General features: G+C 43.0%; 1 protein-coding gene across 1 annotated transcript in view; it reads right to left on the bottom strand.

Annotated features, from left to right (window-relative positions):
• TMEM218 (transmembrane protein 218) overlaps positions 1-17,034 on the bottom strand; it is a 30,019-nt gene extending 12,985 nt beyond the window's left edge. The window contains exons 1-3 of the mRNA XM_060250590.1: positions 16,607-17,034; positions 11,441-11,551; positions 8,925-9,027 (exon numbers count right to left, since the gene is read on the bottom strand). Coding sequence (XP_060106573.1) covers positions 8,925-9,027; positions 11,441-11,550 — 213 coding nt within the window. The 5' untranslated portion in view covers position 11,551; positions 16,607-17,034. The remainder of the gene's footprint in view (positions 1-8,924; positions 9,028-11,440; positions 11,552-16,606) is intronic.
• Between the last annotated feature and the right edge of the window lie 8,119 nt (positions 17,035-25,153).

The following is a 25,153-nucleotide window of genomic DNA, read 5'->3' on the forward strand; positions in this document are numbered from 1 at the left end:
TGTGGGGAGAGGCGGTCCCTAAGGTAGGCAGGGCCTCGGACATATAGGGCTTTAAAGGTGATAACCAGCACCTTATAGCGAACTCGGAATATAATTGGAAGCCAGTGCAGTTCCTTCAGCCCAGGCCGCACATGTTCCCACCGAGGTAGTCCCAGTAGCAGCCTGGCCGCAGCATTCTGCACTAGCTGCAACTTCCGAGTTCGGCACAAGGGCAGCCCCATGTAGAGGGCATTACAGTAGTCTAGTCTCGAGGTGACCGTTGCATGGATCACTGTTGCTAGGTCGCTACGTTCCAGGAAGGGGGCCAACTGTCTCGCCCTTCTAAGATGGAAGAAGGCGGATTTCGCAGTGGCAGCTATCTGTGCCTCCATTGTCAGGGAGGGCTCCAGTAGCACTCCCAGGCTTTTGACCTTGTGCACTGGTATTAGTGAGACACCGTCAAAAGTCGGTAGGGAGATCTCCCCTCCCAGGTGATTGCCTAAGGTGCCGAGCTTCTGGAGGAGTCAAATTGGGTGCTCCCCATGTGACTTGGTGACGTTATCAGTGTGTGGGGGTGTGTGTGCCTTGCCTAGGCTGGCCCTGACCATTCAACGAATGCACTGTTGTTAATTATCCATCATGAAACACAGCAACATGCATAAGAATTCCAGGTCTCCCTCTGGATCCTGAAAAGACCCAGACTTGCTTAGCTTTGGCAAGAAGGCTGGTTGTGTGCTCACCACCACCCTTCAGGACTGGATCTAGGAGATGCAATAAAATGCCTGCTGAATATATACCAATTTTCAATGGACACGTGTCTTTGGCCAGATAGAGCTAAATTACACGGTATGGTTTTAAAGAATCACTTCCCGCATAGCTAAATGGTAGTTGTGGGAATCTTTCTTCCCCAAGCACTACAGAACCTGCATTCCATCGGGTCTGTGGTGCTGGGAGAGGTAGTCCTATGACTTCATATCCACACCATTTTCTCCAGCCAAAATGGCCCCGGGAAAGTGAACTGAGTCAAGGGAACCACAACTTGACTTGTTTTAAAATTATTTGGCCCCTTAATACATATAAGAAATGGACTGCTAGCAATGAGTAATGTTTCTCACAACCAACAACTTTTTAAACTTTGGGGAGGCAGGGAAGAAGCAGTGCTAATTGACACAGATTTTCCCTGTTAGGAGCATCAGAGGAAAGAGGGTTTTTAAAAAAAACAGCTGGAGGAAAAGCTGAAACAAAACCAAGTCTAACATGGAGAGAGAAATGTGGAAAAACATGGAGAGATCCTCTGGACTAGAAGGCTATCAAGAGTCCCAGTTACATTCCCCTAGAATAGGTTGGCTTTGCTTTAGAAGCATATGAGACAAGGAGGTAAACATTTTTATGCCATTAAAGGTTTCTGAATTTGAATTTGGAGGTAAACATTTTAAAGTGCCACATGACTTCAAAGTTAAATGATCTCTCCAGTAAATGTCTACCCTATCCTCTCTTCAAAGTATTTAGGGCAGCATACACTATTCTCCCTTTGAGGTAGGCTGGGCCTAGTGTGTGTGACTGGCCCAAAGTCATGCTGAAAGCTTCATAAGAGAGCAGGAATTTGAACCCGGGTCTCCCAGAACCCAGTCCAATGCAAACCACACTGGCTGTTTATTCAAACTTGTACATGGCTAACTCTTCAGCTATAAACACAGAGGACTCCAACTTGACATGGAATGTATAGAAAAAGGAATGAGGAAACAATGTGAATTCAAATCTAAGCTTGCGGAGGCTACAGCTGGATCTGGAGTTCACAAATGTGAGAGTGCTAAAAGAGGAATGAGTTGCATATATAGTCTGGCAGATATTTAACAAGTGGTTTCTCAACTCAAGTTTCTCTATAAAATGTGATAAACTTCCAAATCCCCGGCTGGATTGCACATACACGAGTGAACGCGAGGCCAGGCGCCTCCTGTTTGTCTTTCAAAAGACCAAAATATTTCCCTTATGAACAATCCAACATGGAAGGAGAATCACATTTCAAACAAACCTCAGTGTAAAAGCATTTCCCCTCAAAGACTCTTACAAGGCGCCTTAATGCAGTGACTTTAGTGAGTAGCTTAAAAATTCCTTTCAATGCTCTTCTTTTCAGCTCAAACGCTTATTTTTTAACATCTTTTTTGCTCCCTTGCCTCTCTGGAGAGGCAAATAACTTTCACTCAGCCTTTTAAAAATACTTCGAAATTGGCCTATCCGTGCCTTTCTCCATCCCCCCGCCCCAACACAAGGCAACTTGTTTGGAATTAGCTGCAAATGTTGTTTTTTTCCAGTACTGAAGAGGTTATAATTTAAGTCCCAAATGCTACCTGAAGATTTCACTGCAGGGAAAAGAAATCCAACAGGATGAAAAGGAAGCAAAGTATAGACCAGAATGAGAAGGGGGGGGGGGATAGAATGAACATTAGGGCATCAGGAAGGTGACTAGTTTGAATGTGCCTGGAGTTGTTTTCTGTTGCTCCAGATCCGACCAGAACCAATGGGTTGAAAGATTTTTCAGTTAAACATTTGAAAGAATATCCTGACAGAGCAGTTCCTCAATGAAACAGGCTTCCTCAGGAGGTTGTGGGCTTTGCTTTGGAGGTTTTTAAACAGAGGCTAAAGGGCCATCTGACAGCAATACTGATTCTGTGAACTTAAGTCATGGGACAGAGGGCAGGAAGGGTTGCATTTGCGGAGGGACCGTGGCTCAGTGGTAGAGCATCTGCTTGGAAAGCAGGTCCCAGGTTCAATCCCCAGCATCTCCAACTAAAAAGGGTCCAGGCAAATAGGCATGAAAAACCTCAGCTTGAGACCCTGGAGATCCGCTGCCAGTCTGAGTAGACAATACTGACTTTAATGGACCATGGGTCTGATTCAGTAGAAGGCAGCTTCATATGTTGTGCATGAGTGCTTAGTTCTCATGGCCCTTTCTTACATACCCAGGGAAATGTTAATGGCTACTTTGGGGTCAGTCAGCAATTCTTCTCCAGGCCAGTTTGGCTAGGGATCCTGGAGGTTTTTTGCCATCTTCTGGGCATGGAGCAGGAGTCACTGGAGGTGGGGGGGGGGATTTGTGAATTTCCTGCACTGTGCAGGCGGTTGGACTAGATGACCCTGGAAGTCCCTTCCAACTCGATGATTCTATGATTCTAAACTTACCAAACCAACCACACTGCACTTTGTACAGAATTACTTTCCCTGCTGTGTATCATTATGTCACACATTATACTGCTGCATCATGAGAAGCATCTACACTCTGGCCCTACTTTCTACAAAATATTACTGGAATGTATTATATGATCTTTAATTTATCTCCATTAAACATAATGGTACTTATAACTCTTAAAAGGTTACTGTAATATTAATCAATCCTCAGCTGTTTCCTTGCATAAGTAAAGTTATGTTCTTGCTAGGGAGATGCAAATCTTGACAAGGGCCGATTCATGCAATTCTTGGGGTTACAGAGTCTATACAAGATGCAGGGCCGGATCTACATATTTTTGAGGGGGGGGGACAAAACCAAAAAATAGAACCCCCCACTCAAAAAATGAAGGGACCCATGGGCAATCTGACACACACATTCCATTTAAACACCCATCGGGTGTTTGTATGGGGAGGAGAAGCCTCAGCAGGGCTGGCCCTAGAGCATTTTGAGCCCTAGCCAAAACTAACTTTGTGCACCCCTCTGCAGTGCCACACCAGAGAAGGGGTTTAAAGTTTAAATTCCCTTCTCTAGAGCTGTGCAGCAGTGGCGAAAGGATAGGAACCTAGAATCATAGAATTGGAAGGGACCTCCAGGGTCATCTAGTCCAACTCCCTGCACAATGCAGGAAACCCACAAATATCTCCTCCTAAATTCACAGGATCTTTACCTGAACAGTAAGAGAAAAACCCAGGTTGGTTTTCCCTTCTCAATATGGCATGCATTTCTTTCCAGGGATCTGATGGCTGTTTGCATTTCTTTAAGTGCATAAACTGTTTGGGATCTGCACCAAAGAAGGTCACAGTCCAAAGCATACAGACTTGATACTAAATGCTGAGCTATGTGGAACTTACTTCTGAGTAAAGGTTCAGGACTCTCAGCTGCAATTTTAGGTCCCCTCTCCTCTAGTCTCATTAAATTCAATGGGACTTTCTTACAAGCCAGTATAAAATTTAGAGAGCTTCTCACCTTCAAAAAGGAGAACTGGTAATAATATTCATAGTTTTGTTCCTGTATAGGGTGCTGTACAGACTAACATAAGGCAAGTCTCTGCCCCAACCGAGGAAGTTACAGCTTGCATTTTGGCAAAGAGGGAGAAAGGAGAAAGAGCTAAGGATTGCAAGGGACAAGTAAGCAAAAATGCAAAGTGTTTGCAACTGGATACTCTAAAAACTGTGTCTGGGTAAAAGTCGGATCTACACGGATCTTCATGAATTCATATGATTTTTACATTGACATGAAATCAAACCACTATTATTCTGTAGATCCTGTCTTAGACACAAAAATCATGTTTCCATGGATTTGTGGTGCCTCGCCAGTGCAAAAACAGGGTTCCAAAGCACGGATCCTCATGAATTCATATGATTTTTATGGTGAAATGAAATGAAACCACCATCATGCTGTAGATCCTGTCTTAGACCATAGGCAGCACCAGAAAAATCATGCCTCCACGAATCTGTGGTGCCACAACAGTGGAAAAACATGTTTCCAAACCACGGATCCTCATGGATCCTCATAATTTTTGCTCTGGATTCTCCCAAGCTCACCATCAGTTCTTATGTCCATGGGCAGAGTTTGCACCACAGAAATCATGGTGAGCACCCTAGAGCAAAAACCTGGTTTTGAACACAGATCCTCATGGATCCCCATGCTTTTTGCTTTGGATCCCCCGAAGCTCACCATCAATTCTTATATAATAAAATAATAATAATAAAATTTTATTTATATCCTGCCCTCCCCGCCGGAGCAGGCTCAGGGCAGCTAACAACATATATAGGCATACAATACAGTACAATAGGTATACAGACATTAAAATTAACATTATTTAAAAACAATTCAGTTCGGTTCATATAAAAACAATTCAATAAACAAATCATGTTGGCGGGTCCCGTTATTTAACCATCATAAGTCAGCAGTCCTTAAAAGCCAGCTTGAAAAGGGTGGTCTTGCAGGCCCTGCGGAACTGGTCAAGGTTCCGCAGGGCCCGCACCTCCTCTGGGAGTTGATTCCGTAAGTATGGGGCCGCGATGGAAAAGGCCCGTGCACAAGTGTTCTGAAGTTTAGCCTCTTTTGGCCCTGGGATGGTCAGCTTGTTTTTCCCTGCTGACCTCAGTGCTCTCTGGGGCTCATATGGGGAAAGACGGTCCCTCAGGTAGGCCGGTCCTCGGCCATATAGGGCTTTAAAGGTAATGACCAGCACGTCCACGGGCACTGTTTGCACCACAGAAATCGTGGATCCACGGTTTCTGGGGTGCAAACTCTGCCCATGGACATGATATGTGATTGAATAGTGAGCTTGGGGGGATCCAAAACAAAAATCATAAGGATCCATGGTTCAAAACCAAGTTTTTGGTACATGGTGCTGCCACAAAGCCATGGATGTATCATTTCTGTGGTGCAACCTCTGCTCATGGACACGGTATGTGATTGGATGGTTAACGTAGGGTGGGCCAAAGCAAGAATCATGAGGATCCTTGAGGATTCGTGGCTCAAAACCAAGTTTTTGGTCCATGGTGCTGCCAAGAAGCCGTGGATTCTTGGTTTCTGTGGTGCAAACTCTGCCCATGGAGATATGTGATTGAATAGTGAGCTTGAGGGGATCCAAAGCAAAGATCATGAGGATCCATGAGGATTCGTGGTTCAAAACCAAGTTTTTGGTCCATGGTGCTGCCACGAAGCCATGGATCTACAATTTCTGGGGTGCGAACTCTGATATAAGAATTGATGCTGAGCTTGGGGGGATCCAAAGCAAAAATTATGAGGATCCATGATGATCCATGCTTTGGAAACATGTTTTTCCACTGTTGTGGTGCCACAGATTCATGGTGGCATGATTTTTCTGGTGCTGCCTATAGTCTAAGACAGGATCTACAGCATGATGGTTGTTTGATTTCATCTCACCATAAAAATCATATGAATTCATGAGGATCCATGTGTTGGAACCCTGTTTTTGCACTGGTGAGGCACCATGAATCCATGGAAGCATGATTTTTGTGGTCCTGCCTATAGTCTAAGACAGGAACTACAAAATAATAGTGGTTTGATTTCATTTCAATGTAAAAATCATGAATTCATGAAGATCCATGTAGATCCAACTTTTACCTTTCCCCCTAAAAACGTACTCCAAAGCAAGTCAATCATTGACTTCTTTGAGACTCTCCTACCAGCAGGTCCATGATCTTCCCTTTGGGCTTGTTCGCTCTAAGTCTGGAAAGGGTGGAGGGACAGGGGCTGGGGTCTCGGAGAGAGCGAGTGGGTCTTGTTTACGGAAGAGTCCCAGAGGTGGAACAGAGAAAGTGACTCTTCTTTTTATTCTCTGTTTCGGTAGCAGCAAATGGTCAGCCTGGATTTTTTTTCACCTGCTTTACTTTGACGAGCTACAGGAATAAACTGCAATTGTCAAATTGTTTGCAAAGGGCTTTTTCACGCAGAGCAGTGGCTGGGTTTTTATTTGGGGGGGGAGATGAAATAACTTCTGAAGAGAGGGAGGAGATAGCCCACGAGATTCTTCCCTCCGTCCCTACCACCCCAACACACACAATCGCTGTTGGGGAGGTGTGTACGACCAGGCGCCAATGGTAAGGGCCTGGGGTGGCAAGGAGGGGGGAGAGAAGAAAAGCAGCCGGGAGGGAGCGATTATTGCATTCCTGTATCGCTGCAGGTGAGGCAAGGGAAGGGATTCCTGCAGGCCGGGTGGCGGTGCAAAAAACCCAGATCTTTCTCCCCCCTTCCTGGGGGGGGAGGCATCCAATTTGGTGCCCCCCTGACAGTGCCAGGGGCAAAATACCCCCTCTGCCCCCCCCGCCAAGATCCAGCCCTGACAAGATGACGAACTGGGGCAAATCTTGAACACACACATGTTGGCCCTCTCTGCATGATCCACCCATATCATTCTTGTGCCAGACAGACTGCATGTTCTACATGTATGAACCCACTGCAAACTTTCCTGTCCAGATGCCATGCTAACTTGATTTTATTGTGTTCTTTCCAGAAAGATAACAGTAAAGCTACAGCCTATCACTTTGTTCTGTGGTATCACAAAACACAGGTGAAACACAGTGACAAAGATGAAAGGGAACATACTTACTACAATATTTCCCACTAATTTTCACCAAAAATGTTCAGGGGTAATATAAGCAAGGTTCCCTGCAATCTGCTAGTTCCATCTCACTCTTGGGATTTCCCCCCTCTCCCAAAAGCTGTGATCAGTTCACATCTAGGCTCTCTGAAGAAGCTCTTGTGACCTATTAAAATGCTTTATGATTTTCTTGTTTTAAAAATGCTGTAGGTAAAGGTGTACTTTGTTTATTTTTATTTTTGTGGGCTTCTGGGAGCCCTCCTTTTCTGGGAGGAATGCAGAATATACATGTTTTAGGTAAAATAAACAGAACTGCATTATCTGTTTGTATAAAATCTACAGGAGAAAGGGGGAGTCCTTCCCCAGTTTACCCCAGAAACAAAAACAGGAAACAGTTGCCCAACAGAAAAATTCAATCAATCAATAATTTATTACAATCATGGACCAGCTGAATAAAAGATAAGCATGGGATATAAGAATAATATATACAATCTTCTATTAAGAGATATAAAAGAAACAAATACGTGTCACTAAATCAACACTAAGCCCCGAAGGAGACGCTGACAGATGCAGAGAATCTGGCAACTCTGGCATTTTATATTCAAGGAAGGCAAGAAGAAAGGAGGTATACCATTTCTCCAATCTTCCTGGGATTTTTCGGAGAATGGGTGTGATGAGTACATATCTAAGATCATTATACTAGGGCAATGCAGCAACGTATGGCCAGACATTTCAGTTTCCCCAGAACTGCAAGAGCATGAATGTTCATGAAGAGACACACTGCAGAATCTCCCTTCTAATAAAGCAGATGGAATAATATTGAGACAAGCCAGAGTAAAGGCTATCCTGTGTTTGGGAATTAATAAATTAGCTAAATAGTTAGTCAACGCCAATTTCTCGTCCCCAAAGTTATTGCGTTTTGCAACAGAACTTAAATGGTGTTGAAGTTCAGTGTCCCAAATCTTTTGATTGATTTCAGATTTAGCTTTGGAATAACCCAAGGCTATTAAACTGCTAGGAGAATATCCAATAGACTGTAATTTCTCTAAAAGGGACTTCTTGCATTATGACTGAAAAGTGTCCAAAAGACAGATGTTGGCTCTCTTCTCCCTGAGCCATCAGGGAGGGGCTAGTCATTCCAATTAAGAATCTGCCCATGGGCCTCTTGGCCTGGGAAATGTAATACTGAGGGCCAATCTCATGCTACTAATGAATATAAAGACACACACACCTGTACATTTCACACACTCTGGGCAACTCACTGCTGGGGAGGCCACTTGATTCTCCCTCTGCACTGCTACATTTCTGGCTTCCTGCTTGCTTTGCAACCCACTGCCTTACAGACAGACAGCTAAACAGACAGCCTGCCTTCAGCCCACCTGTCTCCAAAGTACAGGTGAGTTACCTTGGCATCACTGGCAAATGATTCTCAACCTCTAGTAGCCTTTGGTGGCAACCTCCAACTCCTTTCCTTTTAACTATAACTTTATTGCTGCAGCACACACTTGCTTTCTCTTGAGAACTGACTTCCAATTATGTATTTCACAGGGAGTATATCAGTACCTACCAATAAGGTGTGTACGCAACTAGATTTGGTACACAGCAAATATGAGATGCATGGAAACAAACCCTTGTTTCCTTTACCTTCACTTCTGTAGTGGGTTCGAAGAACTCGCCAGCACGCGGAAAAAGCAGCAGAACCAATGTGATGATCACAGCAGCCAAGAAAACCAAAATAACAGAAAACCTGGGAAAAGTAACAGGAACAATCACTAATGTTGCAATCCTATGCACACTTAGATGGGTGTACATGCTATTACATGCAGGCTTGTACTTCTGACTAAACATGCATAGGATTATGCTGTATGACTCCTTTCTGCTTTTGTGAGGGAATTTTTAAGTAAATAAAGAGAGGAGATTTCCTTGGTTCTATTTCACTGTTTTGCTCATGAATAATCCAGACTTTACCTTCCTTCCAATTTAACATTGAGAATTTCTAATAACGCTGGAACTAGCAGAGTTTTCATTTCCTTCCATATATTCTTTTTTCTGTTCTACTTTGCTGATGTATATGCCCATCATTGAGGAAGCACAGTACATGTGATCACATGCACAACTAACAGCTAAGCTCACAGACATATCCAGATTCCCTTTTTTGAGTTGTGCTTTATCGACAAGCACAAGAGCTTGCAAAAGAAGGTAAGAACTAACAGAAGGACGTTTTAAGCTGCGGCAAACTGCACATGTGCAGCAGACTGTCTCAAGTACAGAAATCAAAGCAGAAGTATCATTGATTCTCAGGGCACTGGTTTTGCTCTGCAAACCAAGACCAAACAATTTGGAAATCCTAAATCCTTGGAGATCCTCATTGACTTCAAAGAGATGGTTCTGTAAGGAAGGCAGTGTTTCAGGGCTGCAACTTTAGGATACGATTTACAGAAGTTAATGCAATTCCACCAGTGAAAAATCATGTATCCTTGCAGTGATGTTCTAATTGCTATGGCAGGAAGGGGGCTTCAAGGGAAGTGGCAATTTTTTAAAATACTACATTCTGCAATCTGCACTCCTTGGATGCCAGTTCCCCCCCCCCAAAAAAAATATTGCTTAATAATGGCAAAAATATGCACTGTACTGAGAAGGCACTTAAACGTTCTTCTCAGATTAAATGTAAGATATCCAACTGCCAATTTTCATTTGATAGAGTTTATAATTCAGTCTTCACCAAACAGAAAAATACATTAAATAAAGGGGGGGGGGGGCTTCTGACTATATTATCTATTGCAAAAATAAAACCATAAAGACAATTTGACTTTTTAAAAAACTTCAGAAAAAATGTCCACATCTTTGTGGGACTGGATCAATAGCTCATGGAAGGCCACTTTTGGGTCCAACTTGGATTACTAAAATGGGCTGTACAGAGAGTTGCCTTTGAAGTGTTCTGCAACTGCAGCGGGACCACTGTGTGAATGCCAAGATGCCAGTGGAGACTGACTGCCTGGAGTGTATTTTACATCAATTACATTAACTTCAGGTTAATTTAAGGGCCTATTCAAAGCAGTTTTTTTATATTTAAAGCTCTCAGCAAATTGGGACCAGCAATATGCCAGTAGACTTAGTGATGGTCACAAGCACAGCAAGTTTTAAAAGGGAGTTTGATTCATGGGGTAGAGGCCCATCAAGGGCAACTAGCGACAGTGACTAAAGAAAACCTCCACTTACAGAAGCAGCAAAAGCCTCTGAAACCCGATGCTACCAGCAGCATCTGGTAAAGACCTTGGTCTTTGTCCTGTTTGTTGTCTCTTCAGAGACACTGGTTGGCTGCTATGTGAAACAGGAGGCAGCACTAGATGGACCACAGGTCTGATCCAGCAAACTCTACTTCTACTCTTCAGTTCTTATATCTTCTTTATGAATGTCCCCTGGCACTTGCATCATCATTGAAAGCTCCTGGCAGTCCAAAATGCTCTAGACAAAAAAGGGCATTTTCTGTTGCAGTGTTTCTGTTTATAGAATGCTGCACTAAGGGATGTTTGTGCTGATCCCCCACCATCATAATTCCTTTGCAAAGTTTAAATAGTGCTTTTGGGGAAGGTACTCAGGGCTTGAACATCCTGCTGTTGTAAAATATCATATTTGTTGTGGTTTGTTCCTTTACGATTCATGCTTGTTTATGGAAGCAAGTAGGTGCTTGCTGCCTCTTGCTTTTATGTTTGTTTATTGTACTGGCTTTCTTTTTAAGTTTGAAATTATTATCTGTGTAAGTTCACATTCCATATTTTTCACTGCTAGATTTAAAAAAAAAACATCCTTATTCCGTGTTCCCCAGCCTTTCGGTGTAACTGCCCTACAACAAAGTATGCAATACCCAGAACACACTGGAAGTATGCCAGAGCCTCTGCGCTCTTTTGAATATCCAACCAGAATAAAACATGGGAGTCTCCTGTGACAAGGCATTAAAAACTGCCACTGAGCTCCTTGGAAGAAAGGGTGGGCAGAAATGACACAAACAAATATACAGTAATAAATTAACTTCAAAATGCAGTCTGCCTGCCTGCCTTGTGAGGCAGAATTACTGAAATTATCTGCCAGAGATGCCCATGATTTAGGCAGCTTTGCAGCTTCTCCTCCAATTAGTTTCCCAACAGGAGAGCTCACTTTACCTAGCGAGTCCAGACGCTCTGGATAACAACATGCAGAGCACCAAGGTCAATACCCAGAGCAGTGCTAAGATGAATACTCCTGGCCCCACTCCAAACACTGTGCCAGGCATCCTGGGAATAAAGAAGAAGCATCAATAAACTTGAGAACAGGATCACTTCACTCATCTGTATGTGGCACTTTGGTGTCTGTAGAGCTAAGGCCCATGCCACACTAAGTGAATCTTTGTGATAAGAGGGTTGGAACATCTCATTCAACGTGCTATTCTGAGGCTTTTATTTATTTCAAACACTTTTTAGCCACCATTCTACCTTACAGGAACTCGAGGTGGCTTATGTAAATGATAATAGAATACAAAAAACACACACAACCACTAGTTAAAACCAACAATTTAAAACTGCCAGTAGGCAATGAACTAATCAAATGCCACTGAAAAGGCCCTCTCTTATATAGGTTCTTTCAGTGACAGGACAGTCAAGAGGACCTCTTTCTGTGATCTTAATTCTCAGGAAGGAATGTATGGGATGCTCTAGGGAGGCCCACAGGGAGAGCACTATGCCAGCACCCTTTCCCTGGTCTTGCCCCTCCCCCACTGGGATTCAATGGTAGTGAATACAGCGGTTCCATTTAACCATCATGGATAACAGCTGTTCATACACTGGTGCTCCATAAATTTGTCCAGTCCTCTTTTAAAGCTGTGTGAGCCACTGGTGATTGCCCTGACTGTGATAATCAATTCATTATGCATTGAGTGAAAGCATGCTTTCTTTTGTCAGTCTTTTTTCTTTCTGTCTTGGGGAAAAAAGAACCCTAGATATGGATAAGAAACAGATGATGGTTGAGAATCTACTGGCTTGTGCAGGTTGCCCATAGATCAAATTGCACCCCTCCACACACACACACACACACACACAACTCTTTGTATCTTGGTTTCTAATCAGCCCTGACCTGGATGGCCCAGACTAGCTCCACCTTGTCAAATGTCCAAAGTTCAACAAGATCAGCCCTGGTTAGTACTTGGATGGGAAACCTCCAAGGAAGTCCAGGGTTGCTATGCAAAAGAAAGTAATGGGAAACCACCCCTGTTCATCTCTTGCCCTGAAAACCCTACAAGGTCGCCATAAGCAGGCTGTGACAACAGCACTTTTCACCACCAATCAGATATCAAAACCACACAGACTATGCGTGAAAAATTTGGAATTTTCTGAAATAATCAAATTCCAGTGCAGAATTTTATGGGGAGGAGGGAGACTGAGCAGATTGCAATTTCATATTCAAGTGCCTTTACTGTTACTAATGTTTAGCTTTGAACATAATTTATCTCATTGTTTTTCTTAACAACCCGTGTGAAGTACATCATTAATACTCCTGTTTTGCAGAAGCTCAGAAATAGCAATTTTACCCCCTAGTGCCTCTTAGCATACAAGGAGATGTTTTAAAGCTACAGCAAAAAAAACCCAATGGTGGAATCAACTACCAGAGGAGGTGCGAGCCCTGCGAGACCTAAATCAGTTTCGCAGGGCTTGCAAAACCACCCTCTGTCAACTCGCGTTTAAGATGGAACCTGGAAATAACACCTAGCCATCCTATACATATATTGAACTGTGGCACTTTAATTTGTAGCTGTTAATAATCTTGTTTATTTAATTGAATTGAATGTATTTAACTATTTTAATTGTTTTTTATTGTAATGATTGGATTTTAGTGTAATCATGGTTTTAACTGTTTTAAGGTTTTAACTGTTTTAAATGTTTAACTGTCTATATATTTAAATATTGTTTAATTTTATGTTTTATTAATTGTTGGGAGCCGCCCTGAGCCATTTGTGGGAAGGGCGGGATACAAATAATAAATAAATAAATAAATAAATAAATAAATAAATAAATAAATCGGTGTAAACCATGTCATGTGAGCCGCCCTGAGCCCGCTTTGGCGGGGGAGGGCGGGATATAAGAATAAATTTATTATTATTATTAAAAAAAGAGTCCACGATCCAATACAGAGTTAAAACACTACACTGTTTTGCATCATGACCAATCTAGACTCCCCCATTTAACTATAAATAGACGCCACAACCAACCCCATGGGTAATCTGCAATTAAAAGGTTAGTGTCACCCTTGAGAATTCATAGTACAGTAGTCAATAGCATTCAATCAGGAAGATGTGGATTCCAGTCCCAAAGCTGCCATCAGTTCACTTTCTGACAAACATCTACCTCAAAACTGTAAACATGGTAGAAAAAGGCAGCCAAAATGACCTCAAATAGTTGGAATATCTTCCCTCTGAGGAAAGAATTTGGGGCCTTAAGATGTGTGGGAAAGGGGATGAACGCATGAAACTGCCAACTCAGTATTGTCTACTCAGACTGGCAGTGGCTCCCTAAGGTCTCAAGCAGAGATCTTTCACAACACTGTCAGACCATTTAACTAGACACACTGGGGATTAAACCTGGGATCTTCTGCATGCCAAGCAGATGTTCTTCCACTGAGCCACATCCCCTCCCTAACAGGGGTGAGTCTGTGTGTGTGTGACAGATATACATAAAATTATCAGGAGCTAAAGTATAAACTGTGTTGAGCAGCAGAGGTAGCATAGAAATCACCTAAATAAATGAATCAGAGTGAACATATTTTTGCTTCCCCTATAAAATACCAAAGATCAAACAACCAAACAGCAGCATATTCAGGGCAGACTAAAGGCGTCTTCCTAGAATGAAAAACATTAATAACTTATGGAATTTGCCACCACCAGATAAGCCACTGGTTTATATATTCTTAAAAGGAGCATTAGACAAATTCATGGAGAAGGTCTTGGATAACAGTGGCTATGATCACGAATGGAACCTCCATGATTAGAGACCATATACTAATCAAGGGAGAAGTAAACAGCAGGGGAAGGATGTTGCCGTCATAACCTGCTTCTGCATTTCTCAAAGCATTTTGCTCATCACAGAGGGAAAAGGGTACTGAGTATGTGGAACTTTGGTTTGATTGTCAAAATGTATTTACTTCAGTTATACCCCACATTTCTCCCTAGTGACCAAAAGCAGTTTACATTGTTCTCTTCTTCTCCATTTTACAACAAGGCTGGGAGAAAAGTTAGGCAGAGAGTGTGTGACTTGCCCAAAGTCACCCAGCAAGCATTCAAGGCTGAGGATTTGAACCTGGATCTCCCAGATCTTAGTTTATGCTCTACCGCTGTACCGACACTGGTTCTAACTAGAAACCACTGTGACTTGCTTCTCAGCAGTTTTCTGGCAGGGCCCCTATAGTTTCAAAAGCAGTATGGCAGGCAGAAATTCAGCACATTTGCATTTTTACAAAAGGATTTGATTAGTTAATCAAATTTATTTATTATTTTGGATTTCTATCCTGTCCCCCCTGCAAGCAGGCTCAGAGCCGGTAACAACAAAGTTAAAACATTAAAAAAGATAAACATCTTAAAACAGCTATACAATGTTATTGCTCAATTTGTGTATTGGCTTGTATGCTATTTCACTGTGTGCACTGGTTCTTGAACAGAAAAACACGGAGGAGCTAAACATAAACAGGAGAAGTTTCCCTTGCCTGCCTCTGCATTGCGTATTTGCTCTAGCCAGGCCTCATTTTGGGCAGGAGCTCGCAGGACCGGCACTGTGGAGCCTATCAATTTTATTGTGTTCTTTCTTTCTTTCTTTACCCCCTCCCCATTACTTGCTTCTAGACTGCATTGTTCAAATCACCTGTGAGAATTTTGTTGAACTCTAAGACTGACAAACTTTCTAATATTTTCCCCCACCAAAAAATGGGAAAATAACCAAAACATATAAAGCAGACAGATGGAAATCTTCATCATGCCACTGTGAAAGTGATTTAAAAAGTATGATGGGAGCAGTGTTCCCTCTAAGCTGAGTTTGTGTGAGCTAGCTCAGTTTTTTTAGCTGCCACCTCATACATTTTTGTCTTTGCTCAGGAAAAATGGCCCCAGAGCAAACTAATTTATGCAGTAGCTCAAAACTTTAATGCCAGTAGTTCACAAAGTAGAATTTTTGCTCACATAACCCCACAGCTTAGAGATGGGAGTAATGTTTTATTATGACAATTATAATTCAAGAAGCATTTTAGGGTAGATGCTGGGCTGATATAATTTACTACACCTTCCAGTGATGTCAGGGGTGTGTGGCATATGCAAATAAATTATGCTAATGAGCTCCAGCACCTCTTTTTCTATTAAATGACCCCTGGTTCTAGCAGGGGAAACAACTCCCCATAGGGTTTCCAGCTCTGGGTTAAGAAATGCCTGGAGATTTGGAGGGGTGGAGCCTGAAGAGGGTGGGGTTTGGGGAGAGAAGGGATTCCAGCGGGGGTATAAAGTCACAGAATCCATCCTCCAAAGCAGCCATTTTCTCCAGGTAAACTGATCTCTATTGCCTGAAGATCAGTTGTAATGCCAGCAGATCACTTGACCCCTCTTGGAGGCTGGCAGCCTCACAATATTCTGTTCCTATTGAACAGCAGCATATGAAGGAGACAAGTTAGGGATGCCAGCCTCCAGGTGAGACCTGGAGATCCCCCGGAATTACAGCTTATCTCCAGACTCCAGAGATCAGTTCCCCAGGAGAAAATGGATGTTTTGGAGAGCGGACTCTATGGCGTTCTATCCCACTGAGGTCCTGCCCCCCCCCCCCTAGGTTCCACCCCCAAATCTCTAGAGGAGTTTCCCGTCTGGCAACCCTACCCCCTCTCATCCCCTGCCGGGGGCCTGGCAACCCTAGTTACACAAACAACTAATATAAACTGAGATGCCCCAACTGTGGAAGAAATTGCAAGGTCCTGGATGCCGTTTCGTTATTTGTAGCAGTAAACGTTTTGGGAGGGTTTTTTTTTTAATTGAAAATTAAAAGTCCCACATTGAATTCCTCCTTGCCACACAGTTCTTAAAGACAAGGGAGGCGTCTGTCCAGGAATCGGGGTGGGTGCGTGTGAAGGTGACGCCCGTACCTCACAGGGTTGTTGTGCATGATAGCGAACACAATACAAATTAACTGGAAAGTACAAAACAAAACAAACAAAACAAAAGCGTTCCTAAGAAATCCGCAATGAATAACGAAGCCTCTGCAGGCCAGGGTGATCTGGAAAGAGCAACGCCCCCGGAGAAACCCTAAACGATTCAATTAGTCGCTCCTTACCTTTCACCTGAACCCAGGAAGGCCCAGCCAAGCTATAGAAGCTTGTTTCCCCGCTAAAAGTTTTTAATCTTCGCCCTACTGCCGCTGACATCGTAGCCAATCACAGCAAAGGTTTAGTCAAGCATTTCCTATCGTTGCCAATCAGCAGTTACATCTCATCGCTTTTCCTGCTTTTCATTGGCGGTTGCTGTGGGCAACCCAAAGCCTACTAGAGGCCGAGATGTACTTCGGGAGAATGTACCCAACTGATTGGCTCAGAAAGCTGCCATCCAATCACTGCCGGCCATTCTGCGTTCAATATGATGAACTTGCCCTCGCCATCAGGGCAAGGCTGGCGTTACTGAGCTCCAGCTGAATGTGAACGCCTCCTGGGTGCCAGCTGGTAGCGTTTCCCCTCCTTTGTCAGAGCAGTGATCTTGAATTAGGCCGCTTGCCCTTCCCTTTTCAGTTGCTTTTTTGCCACCTCCTGAGAGGAAGGCGGGTGGAAGTGCATGTTAATTTATGTAAATATATGCAAACTTTAAATTGTCAATTGCTAGCAGTGGGGTTGAGTTAAAAATAAACAGATCATTGGGAAAAAAGCAAAACAAAGAAGCAAGTCTCCAGCAGCAGAATGCATCAGCCCAAATTGGTACACCAGTAAACAGACTGCTGAATGTTCCCTCCATAACACACACTTTAATAGTAGATTTAAAGCAGATTGCAAGACAAAGACAAAAGCTTCGCTGGATAAAAGAAACTACCATAATAAAAGGGGAAAATGCCTCCTGAATTTTTTCTTTACTAAATCAATATGTCTAATTAACAGTCATAAATTATAATCAGGGATGTGCATTTTTAAGATGAACCTTTCTAATCTGTTTCAATCATTCTAGAATAATTTCTTTCCCCTTCCCTTTAGCTAAATTGTCATTCTTCATTAGAGGAAAGCCTTCCCACAGTTGTTATGCTTTCAGCATTTAAAACTTTTAAGATCTAAAATGAAACACTCATAGTATCAACCTGCAAGAAATTACCATCTGTCCATTTTTCTTTCTATCAGGTTGACTAAGGAAGGACTTTGATTTCATGTTTTTAACATCCTGCATTGCTAAGGAAAGGAGATTCTTTTAATTTCCCCCCATGTTGAACAACCAAAGCACATCATATCTTCCAATACAGGAAGATTTAAAATATGCTTCTCTAAAATAATTCAGGCACAGAGGAAACACAGCTTCAAAGAGGACCAGACATCCGGCAATCCATAACACAGAGTTTCCCAAAACAGGGAAATAAGGTTTTCAAATTCAGCATAGGCATTCAGAAGAGGTGGAAGGTGAGCAACAGTGGGTGAGGGAAATGAAATGGAGAAGGAGGTTAGGGCAAATTACAGCTCCCTGACCTTTCTGAAACACCAATAACTTGATGATAGTGTACAGATGGGAAAGGATAACCCAGAGATGGAAGGAGGGAATGTGAATAATAGAATCAGAGACTCCCTTTCCATAAATCAATGTATGCTATCCAAAACAAGCAGGTGTACCACAGTGAGGGAGGCCTGTAGATGCCTTCTCCAGTGCGAGAGACAGTGTAGCAGGGAGGAAATATAAATTTTAGGAACCTTGCCTTAAAATGACCTCTCTGTGACCCAAATGTCTTTTTAAAAAAATCTGAAACATTTCACCTTTCAACCAATGACAATAAAGGCTGAAGAAAGACATAGAAATTTGTGGGCACATTTCACCCATGACCCATAAATAATCACAAACTCAAGATTTGTAAGTTCCTGACTGATCACTTAGAAGTGGCAAAATTCCATGGAGAATCTTTCCCCCTTTCCCTTAAGAATAGTCTGTTTCCATAGCTAGAATGATCGATTCCTCTGAGGATTGCTTACCGGTAGACACTACCATGTCTCTGTTTTCTCTTGCTTTTAAACTGTGGTTTGTCTGGAAGGATAAGCTATATATTAAACTTGCATTGCCCGTTAGTTCTCTTTTTGCATATTTGCAAAAAGAGAATGATGCCATGGTGGGGGTGTCCTGACGATGATGCCATGGAGGGGGTGTCCTAATATGCAAATGAGTTCCTGTTGGGCTTTTGCTACAGAAAATGTCCTGAGTATCCTTAGACATAAGTGAGTTCCATTTTATTCAATGGGGCTTATCCTCAGTTTTCTGTTTTCCTTGCATGTGAGCTTTTTAATAATTAACATATATTAATTTATTACATATATTATAGCTCCATAGCATGCATTTTAATGGGAATTACAACTGCTTTTCTTCCTTACTATTTTATTTATCAAATTTATATCCTGTTCCTTCTCCCCTGAATAAGACTTGGGGTGGCTAACAGCATATAAAATACTAACAAACATTTTCCCCATGTGTATAGCAATTTCTGCAGACTGAAGTTCAGTTCAAGCATCTATGAAATAGATTCTAAACATGAAACCTGGAAGACACAATCCATGTTAAGATTGCTTTTTGGTTTTGTTACAACACACTAACATGGCTGCCCTCTAGAATTCATCTTTTCTAGTTAATCAGTTTGTGCAATGATCTCATTAGGACTTAGCCTAAGAATCTGTTTTCAGCACAGGCTAAGTCCTAGAAGAAAAATATTTCAGGGCATGCACAAAATGCCTTTTCCTCAGCTTTCAAAAATTGCAGTCTCCTTTCTTCCCACACACTTTAATAATTTAGTAGCATACTTAAAGATGCAGAGAAAGAGCAGAGGGATCACTGAATAATATTTTAAAACTCTCTGTAAAAATGAGCACAGGATAAACGTGCCCTGTGCCTTTCATCGGAATAAAATTAGAGGCTTGTTGGATCACAGTAGATGTTTCTTTAGTCCAGTGTCCTATTTCCACACTAGCTTGCCAGCCAAATGCTCCTGGAAATCCCACTAGCAGGGAATACAGCCAACAGTCACCCCAAAAAGTTGCCCCCCCAAACTCCTGTTCAAGAATATACTGTACCTCAATGTAGAGGTTCTATTTGGTTATCATAATTAATGACTACTTATTGACTTTTCAACCTCCATGAAACTAGAATAATAGAGTTACAGGGTCATCTAATCCAACCCCCTGCACAATGTCTAATTCCCTTGTTGTGATCCTAGGCCTAGTGAAGCTTACAGGCTCCAGGGAAGCCTGTGTTAGAGTAGCTACAGGGCCTACATTTCCCAGGATCCCTTCTGTTCCTCTGATTGGGTGGGCAGCAATTTTGGAGGGAAAACATGCCCAGTGGAGACCAGGGAGGTGAGACCTGGAAGGAAGGAAGTAAAAGGCCCAGATAGAAAGGGAAGGTTGCTGTCTCTGGAGAGGCTGCAGTCATGAGAGTTCCCTCATCCAAAGGGTGGTGAGTCAGTTGGAATTAGAGGAAAGGAATATATAATTAGTCTTTTTATTTTGCTTTGCACCACCTTTACCATTTCTATATGTTTACTTTCACTGTTACACTAATAATTACAACCACTTGTTTTGAGCACTTGCAGTAAAATTATTATTGTCGTACTGTTTGGGTCTGCATGCCTCTTCCGTCACAGATAAAAAGTGCTTGCTAAGAAGGAAGACAAGGGTCAGCTGGGTGCTCTGTGCCCTCCCAGACAGACCCCTACCACAGTAGTGGCAGCCAGTAGAAGGCCCTATGTTGTCTCCTGCTTGTGACACCCATTTTAAAGAACTTTAAACCAATGGATGTCACATCATAGTTGTTTATTAAATGAATTAACTATGCAGCATGTGATATAAACTGAAACTAAAGCATTCATCTAAGACATCCACTATTCCACATTTATAAATCTCAAATGCAGTTAAATATAAATCATCATGTAAAGTGTGGGTGTTGGGGGGGGTGAAATTGCCCTTTCACTACTTTGATAGATTCTTGGGAAATATTTACTTGACACAGAGATTTTCTGTTACTATTAAGTATGTTTTAACTCCCCAGCCTGCTTAGGGATGAGAGGGAATGAGGCTTGAAAGTAGATGGGAACAAGCGCAGGAGGTGGGGGGGGGGAGAGGAGAAGAAGAAGAAGACAACGATGATACAGATGATGAAACTGGATTTATATCCTGCCCTATACTCTGAATCTCAGTCTCAGAGCAGTCACAATCTCCTTTACCTCCCCCACCCCCATAACAGGCACCCTGTGGGGTAGGTGGGGCTGAGACCTGTCACAGCAGCTGCCCTTTTAAGGACAACTCCTACGAGAGCTATGGCTGACCCAAGGCCATTCCAGCAGGTTCAAGTGGAGGAATGGGGAATCAAACCTGGTTCTCCCAGATAAGAGTCTTATCACTTAACCACTACACCAAACTGCAGTCACTGGGGGGGGGGGAGCAGGCAAGATAGAGAGGAGCAGGGGTTTATGCAAATCACATTTAAAAGGACCATGCTAATTTTAAAAGCCTTCCCTCCATTGGAAACAATGGAAGATGGGGCATCTTTTTTGGGGGGGGGCTCATAGCATTGGACTCACTGGTCCAGTCTTTTTGAAACTTGGGGGGGGAGGGTGTTGAGGAGAAGAACAAGATGCTATGCTGAAAATTTGGTGCATCTACTTCAAAGAAAACCCAGTCCCTTAAAGAGGCCCAGTAACCCATAGATTTATTCTCCATTATACCTTATGGGGACTGGTCTCCATAGGATATAATGCAGTACTCAGCAGACATCCCACCCTTTGTTTTCTAATAACCCTGAAGCAGGGGGAGGGCTTCCAAACCAGAGGATCCCTTGCCCCAACTGAGGATTTGCAACCCTAGTTGGTGGACATGCCTCAGCAAGGTATATCACCACAGAATCCCCCTCCAAAGTAGACCTTTTCTCCAGAGGAACTGATCTGTTGTTTGGGGATCAGCTGTAATCCCAAGAGATCTCCCGGAAGCACCTGGGAGGTTTGCAGCCCTACTGCCCTGGAGATAAGGCAATGTACATAGGGCTCCTCAACTGCCTCTTAACCCAGGCACTGACTAATCCCAGAGCTACTTCACTTCAGCAAGGTTAGTGCATCATGTGCCTTCAGACCTTGCCCTAGATTCTGCCTCACTGCAATGGGGTTGGAACAGGCCACCCCAGGCAACCTTCCAGCCCTATGAAATTCATTTCATCTAAAGCTGCCAAACATCCATTATCTGTGAACAATTTATAGTTCCTACTGGGTGGATCTGCCAGGACTTCATAAGAAATGCCCTGAGGTAACCAGTTCCCAGTAAATGCTAATGTTACAACAGCTTCCAGAATAAGTTTTTACTTTGTGGAAATGAAAGATTATTTTGACCTTTTTCAAGTTTATGCATGCAGTGAATTTACACTGTCTTCCTCACTGTTCTTTTTGTTTAACGCGTATTCACAAAATTAAGCACCTCTAGTTGCCGAACTGGTCCCTTTTTCTGGCGTTTTTTGAAGTCCTGAACCTCATAGCCACCGAAATGACATCTCATTTATTCCTACTGAACAGTGACTGAAAGTTTCCCATCTTCTTTTTCAAAAAACTTCTCCGCTAAGCTATTCAATTTTTTGCATAAATGTTGATGGTTTTTAAAATAGTTATTTTCATTTGTTATTTTATTTCTATATTGTGGATACAAAATGTCAAAGCCACATGGGAATTTGTTGATCTGCCATAAGCTATGCAAACTCACTCCTCCATTATGGCAAGATCCATGTATATCTACTTATCTTGCGATCAAGTGATGGAACTGTGAAGTACATCAGAGCGTTTATATTAAAAGGGTGTAAAATTAAGCATCTTTTCCAGAAATAACAGCAGCTGATGTTGCATCTACTTAGAAGTACTGTGGCAACAGAAAATAGAAAACCAGTTCTAACAAAACAAATATACCATTCCTTCAACATACATACTTGCTTCTTAAAATGGCATTCCGCAGCTCATACTGCATACTGTTGAGCAGAATGCTCGATTTCTTTGAGATCATTTATATGTCAGAACCTCACCAAAACATTCAAAAGCAAAGCCCAGTTATCTTCACCTTCATCTACACATCGCCACAGTGACACCACCAGAGGCTGGGATGACAGGTGGAAATTTTTAAATGTATCATAGTTTTAACTTTGCTTTCCAGACAATACTACCTATCCCACCTAAAATTTATTACATTATATTTATTTGTTTCTCTCACAGTTTTATCCCACCTTTCCACCCAGTTCAGGCTCTTATGGTGAACAGTTAAAAGCCATATACATATGTGTGAAACATAAAGAGGCAAAAGGATCAGTAAGGGAATGGCAAAGAAAACAAAAATGTCTTCAGTCACTACTATTATGTGACCAAAAACCCTTCTCTCTAGACCCCGCACCAACACCTTTTCTGGCACCAGCGAAGTGTTTTTAGAAATTTGGCAGGGCCAAGCACGGCTTTTGCCCTGCACGACTTCCAATTGGTCTCTGAAGATCTGACTGCCTGAGGAGATTTTTTCAAAAGTTGCTTTGGCAACAGGTGCCACTGCAGCACAAAGATCTGTACTGAAAGTAAGCTGTCTGTATACAAGAAAATACTTTTAAACAATATGTTCAGTCTGAAAAGTATCCTATTAATCAGAGGTTCTCCCTGAAATGTTGAGGAGTTGCTATTAGAGTTATGCATGACCTCACTCTGTGGCATTTTGTGTTGGCTCCACATCCTTAGGGGGGCAGCCATTTTGTAGTTGCCCTCACTGCCATGTCTCAGAATTCAAAAGGTGCCCACAGGCTCAAAAAGGTTGAGAACCCATGCTCAATAATTATTAGAATTTCTCAATCAATTATGGTTGGGGTGTCTGTATTAGATTTGTCCTTCTTTCCTGACTGGTCTGATAACTTCAGCCAGATATTCCACATGTGTCTAATTATTCCACCTCTACCACCACCTTCCTGTGCCCTGGAAAAAAAACAAGTTTTGCTCTAGTCCTATCCTTACATTACAGTTCATTGCAGCAGAGCTGGCCATGGCCCCAGATAGGGTTACCAATCCCCTAGAACCAAGGACTTCAGTTTCCCTAGGACCAAGGACTTCAGTTTTCCTAGCACATGCTCCCAAAATGATATGCAGTTGGGACAAACTTGGGTTCTAGCATCCTGGTCTCCCACCGACATGTAGCTTCAGCCTAAACTGAGCAAAGCAGAACACCTGAAGTTGCCTCAGTGTGTTCTCATTGCAGCCATGCTGGAGAGGCTTTGCTGAAAGATGCCTGAGAGTTTAGCAGTTAGTGTCTAACTAGGACCCCAATTGACTTAGCTGTGCAATGTATTGAGTAAGCTTGGGCAAGTCATTCTCTCTCAGCCTCACCTACTTCACAGGGTTGTTGTGAGGAGCAAATGGGGCAGGATCATGTATGCTGCCTTGCATTCTGTGTAAGAAGAGTGGGCTAAAAAAGAAAGAGAAGACAGAGTTGCCCAAGGTTTCTGTGTCAACCCCACCCCTGACTTTTCCTTTGTGAAAGGTTATACAACAGTGACTTATTCCTCTTGCTCTTTCCTCCCCTCTTGCAAACCAAGTCACTGCTTCTTCCCACCTAGAGTTGCTGCAAACTCCAGCTTGGGAAATCCCTGGAGATCTGAGTGTGTTTCCTGTGAAGGGTGGTGTAATGTACTCAGAGACGAGATGTGTTGAAGGCAACATGCTTTAATAGAGGGTACATCACAACAGAACTCGGCAACGCGGGCCGGGACCTGCTTTATATACACTCAGCCCGGAACAGCCCCCCAGCTGGCCCAGACCAATCCTGGCCAGTCAAACTTCCCGCCACAGATCTTGATTGGCAGAGTCCTTTCACGCGCTGCGCCGAGTGACCAGGGGATTCCCCCTGGTCGCCTCTGCCGCATGGCCGCGCGGTGCTTTACTAAACAGGTGGGGTATGGAGAGGAGAGGGAGCTCAGCACAGATGTGAAGCTGTAAATTCCACCCTCCAAAGCTGCCATTTCCTCCAGGCAAACTGATCTTTGGAGATCCGTTGACTTTAGGATTGCCAATCCCCAGGTGGGAGCAGGGGATCCCTGAGTTTGGAGGCCCTCCCCCAGCTTCAGGGTCATCAGAATGCGGAGGGGGGAGGATGTCTTCTAGGCACTCCATTATTCCCTATAGAGACCGATTTCCATGGGGTATAATGGAGAATTGATCCGCGGGTATCTGGGGCTGTTTTTTTGAGGTAGAGGCACCAAATTTGCAGCATAGCATCTGGTGGCTCTCCTCAAAACACCCCCCAAGTTTCAAAAAGATTGAACTGGGAGGAGGTCCAATTCTACAAGCCCCAAAAGGTGCCTCTATCTTTCATTATTCCAAATAGAGGGAAGGCGTTTAAAAGGCATGTGGTCCCTTTGAATGTGATTGCCAGAACTTCATTCAGAGTTCTATCATGCTTGTCACACCCATGCTCCTTGCTCCACCCCCAAAGTCCCCAGATATTTTTAAGCAGGACCTGGCAACCCTAGTTGAATTCCAAGAGAACTCCAAATCCCAACTAAAGACTGGCTGCCCTATTCCCAACAGAAAGTTTGAGTCCAGTGGCACCTTTAAGACCAACAAAGTTTAATTCTGGATACCCAGGATTAAACTTTGCTGTTC

Source organism: Heteronotia binoei, chromosome 12, assembly GCF_032191835.1.
Source record: "Heteronotia binoei isolate CCM8104 ecotype False Entrance Well chromosome 12, APGP_CSIRO_Hbin_v1, whole genome shotgun sequence".
NCBI classification, from domain to species: Eukaryota; Metazoa; Chordata; class Lepidosauria; order Squamata; family Gekkonidae; genus Heteronotia; species Heteronotia binoei.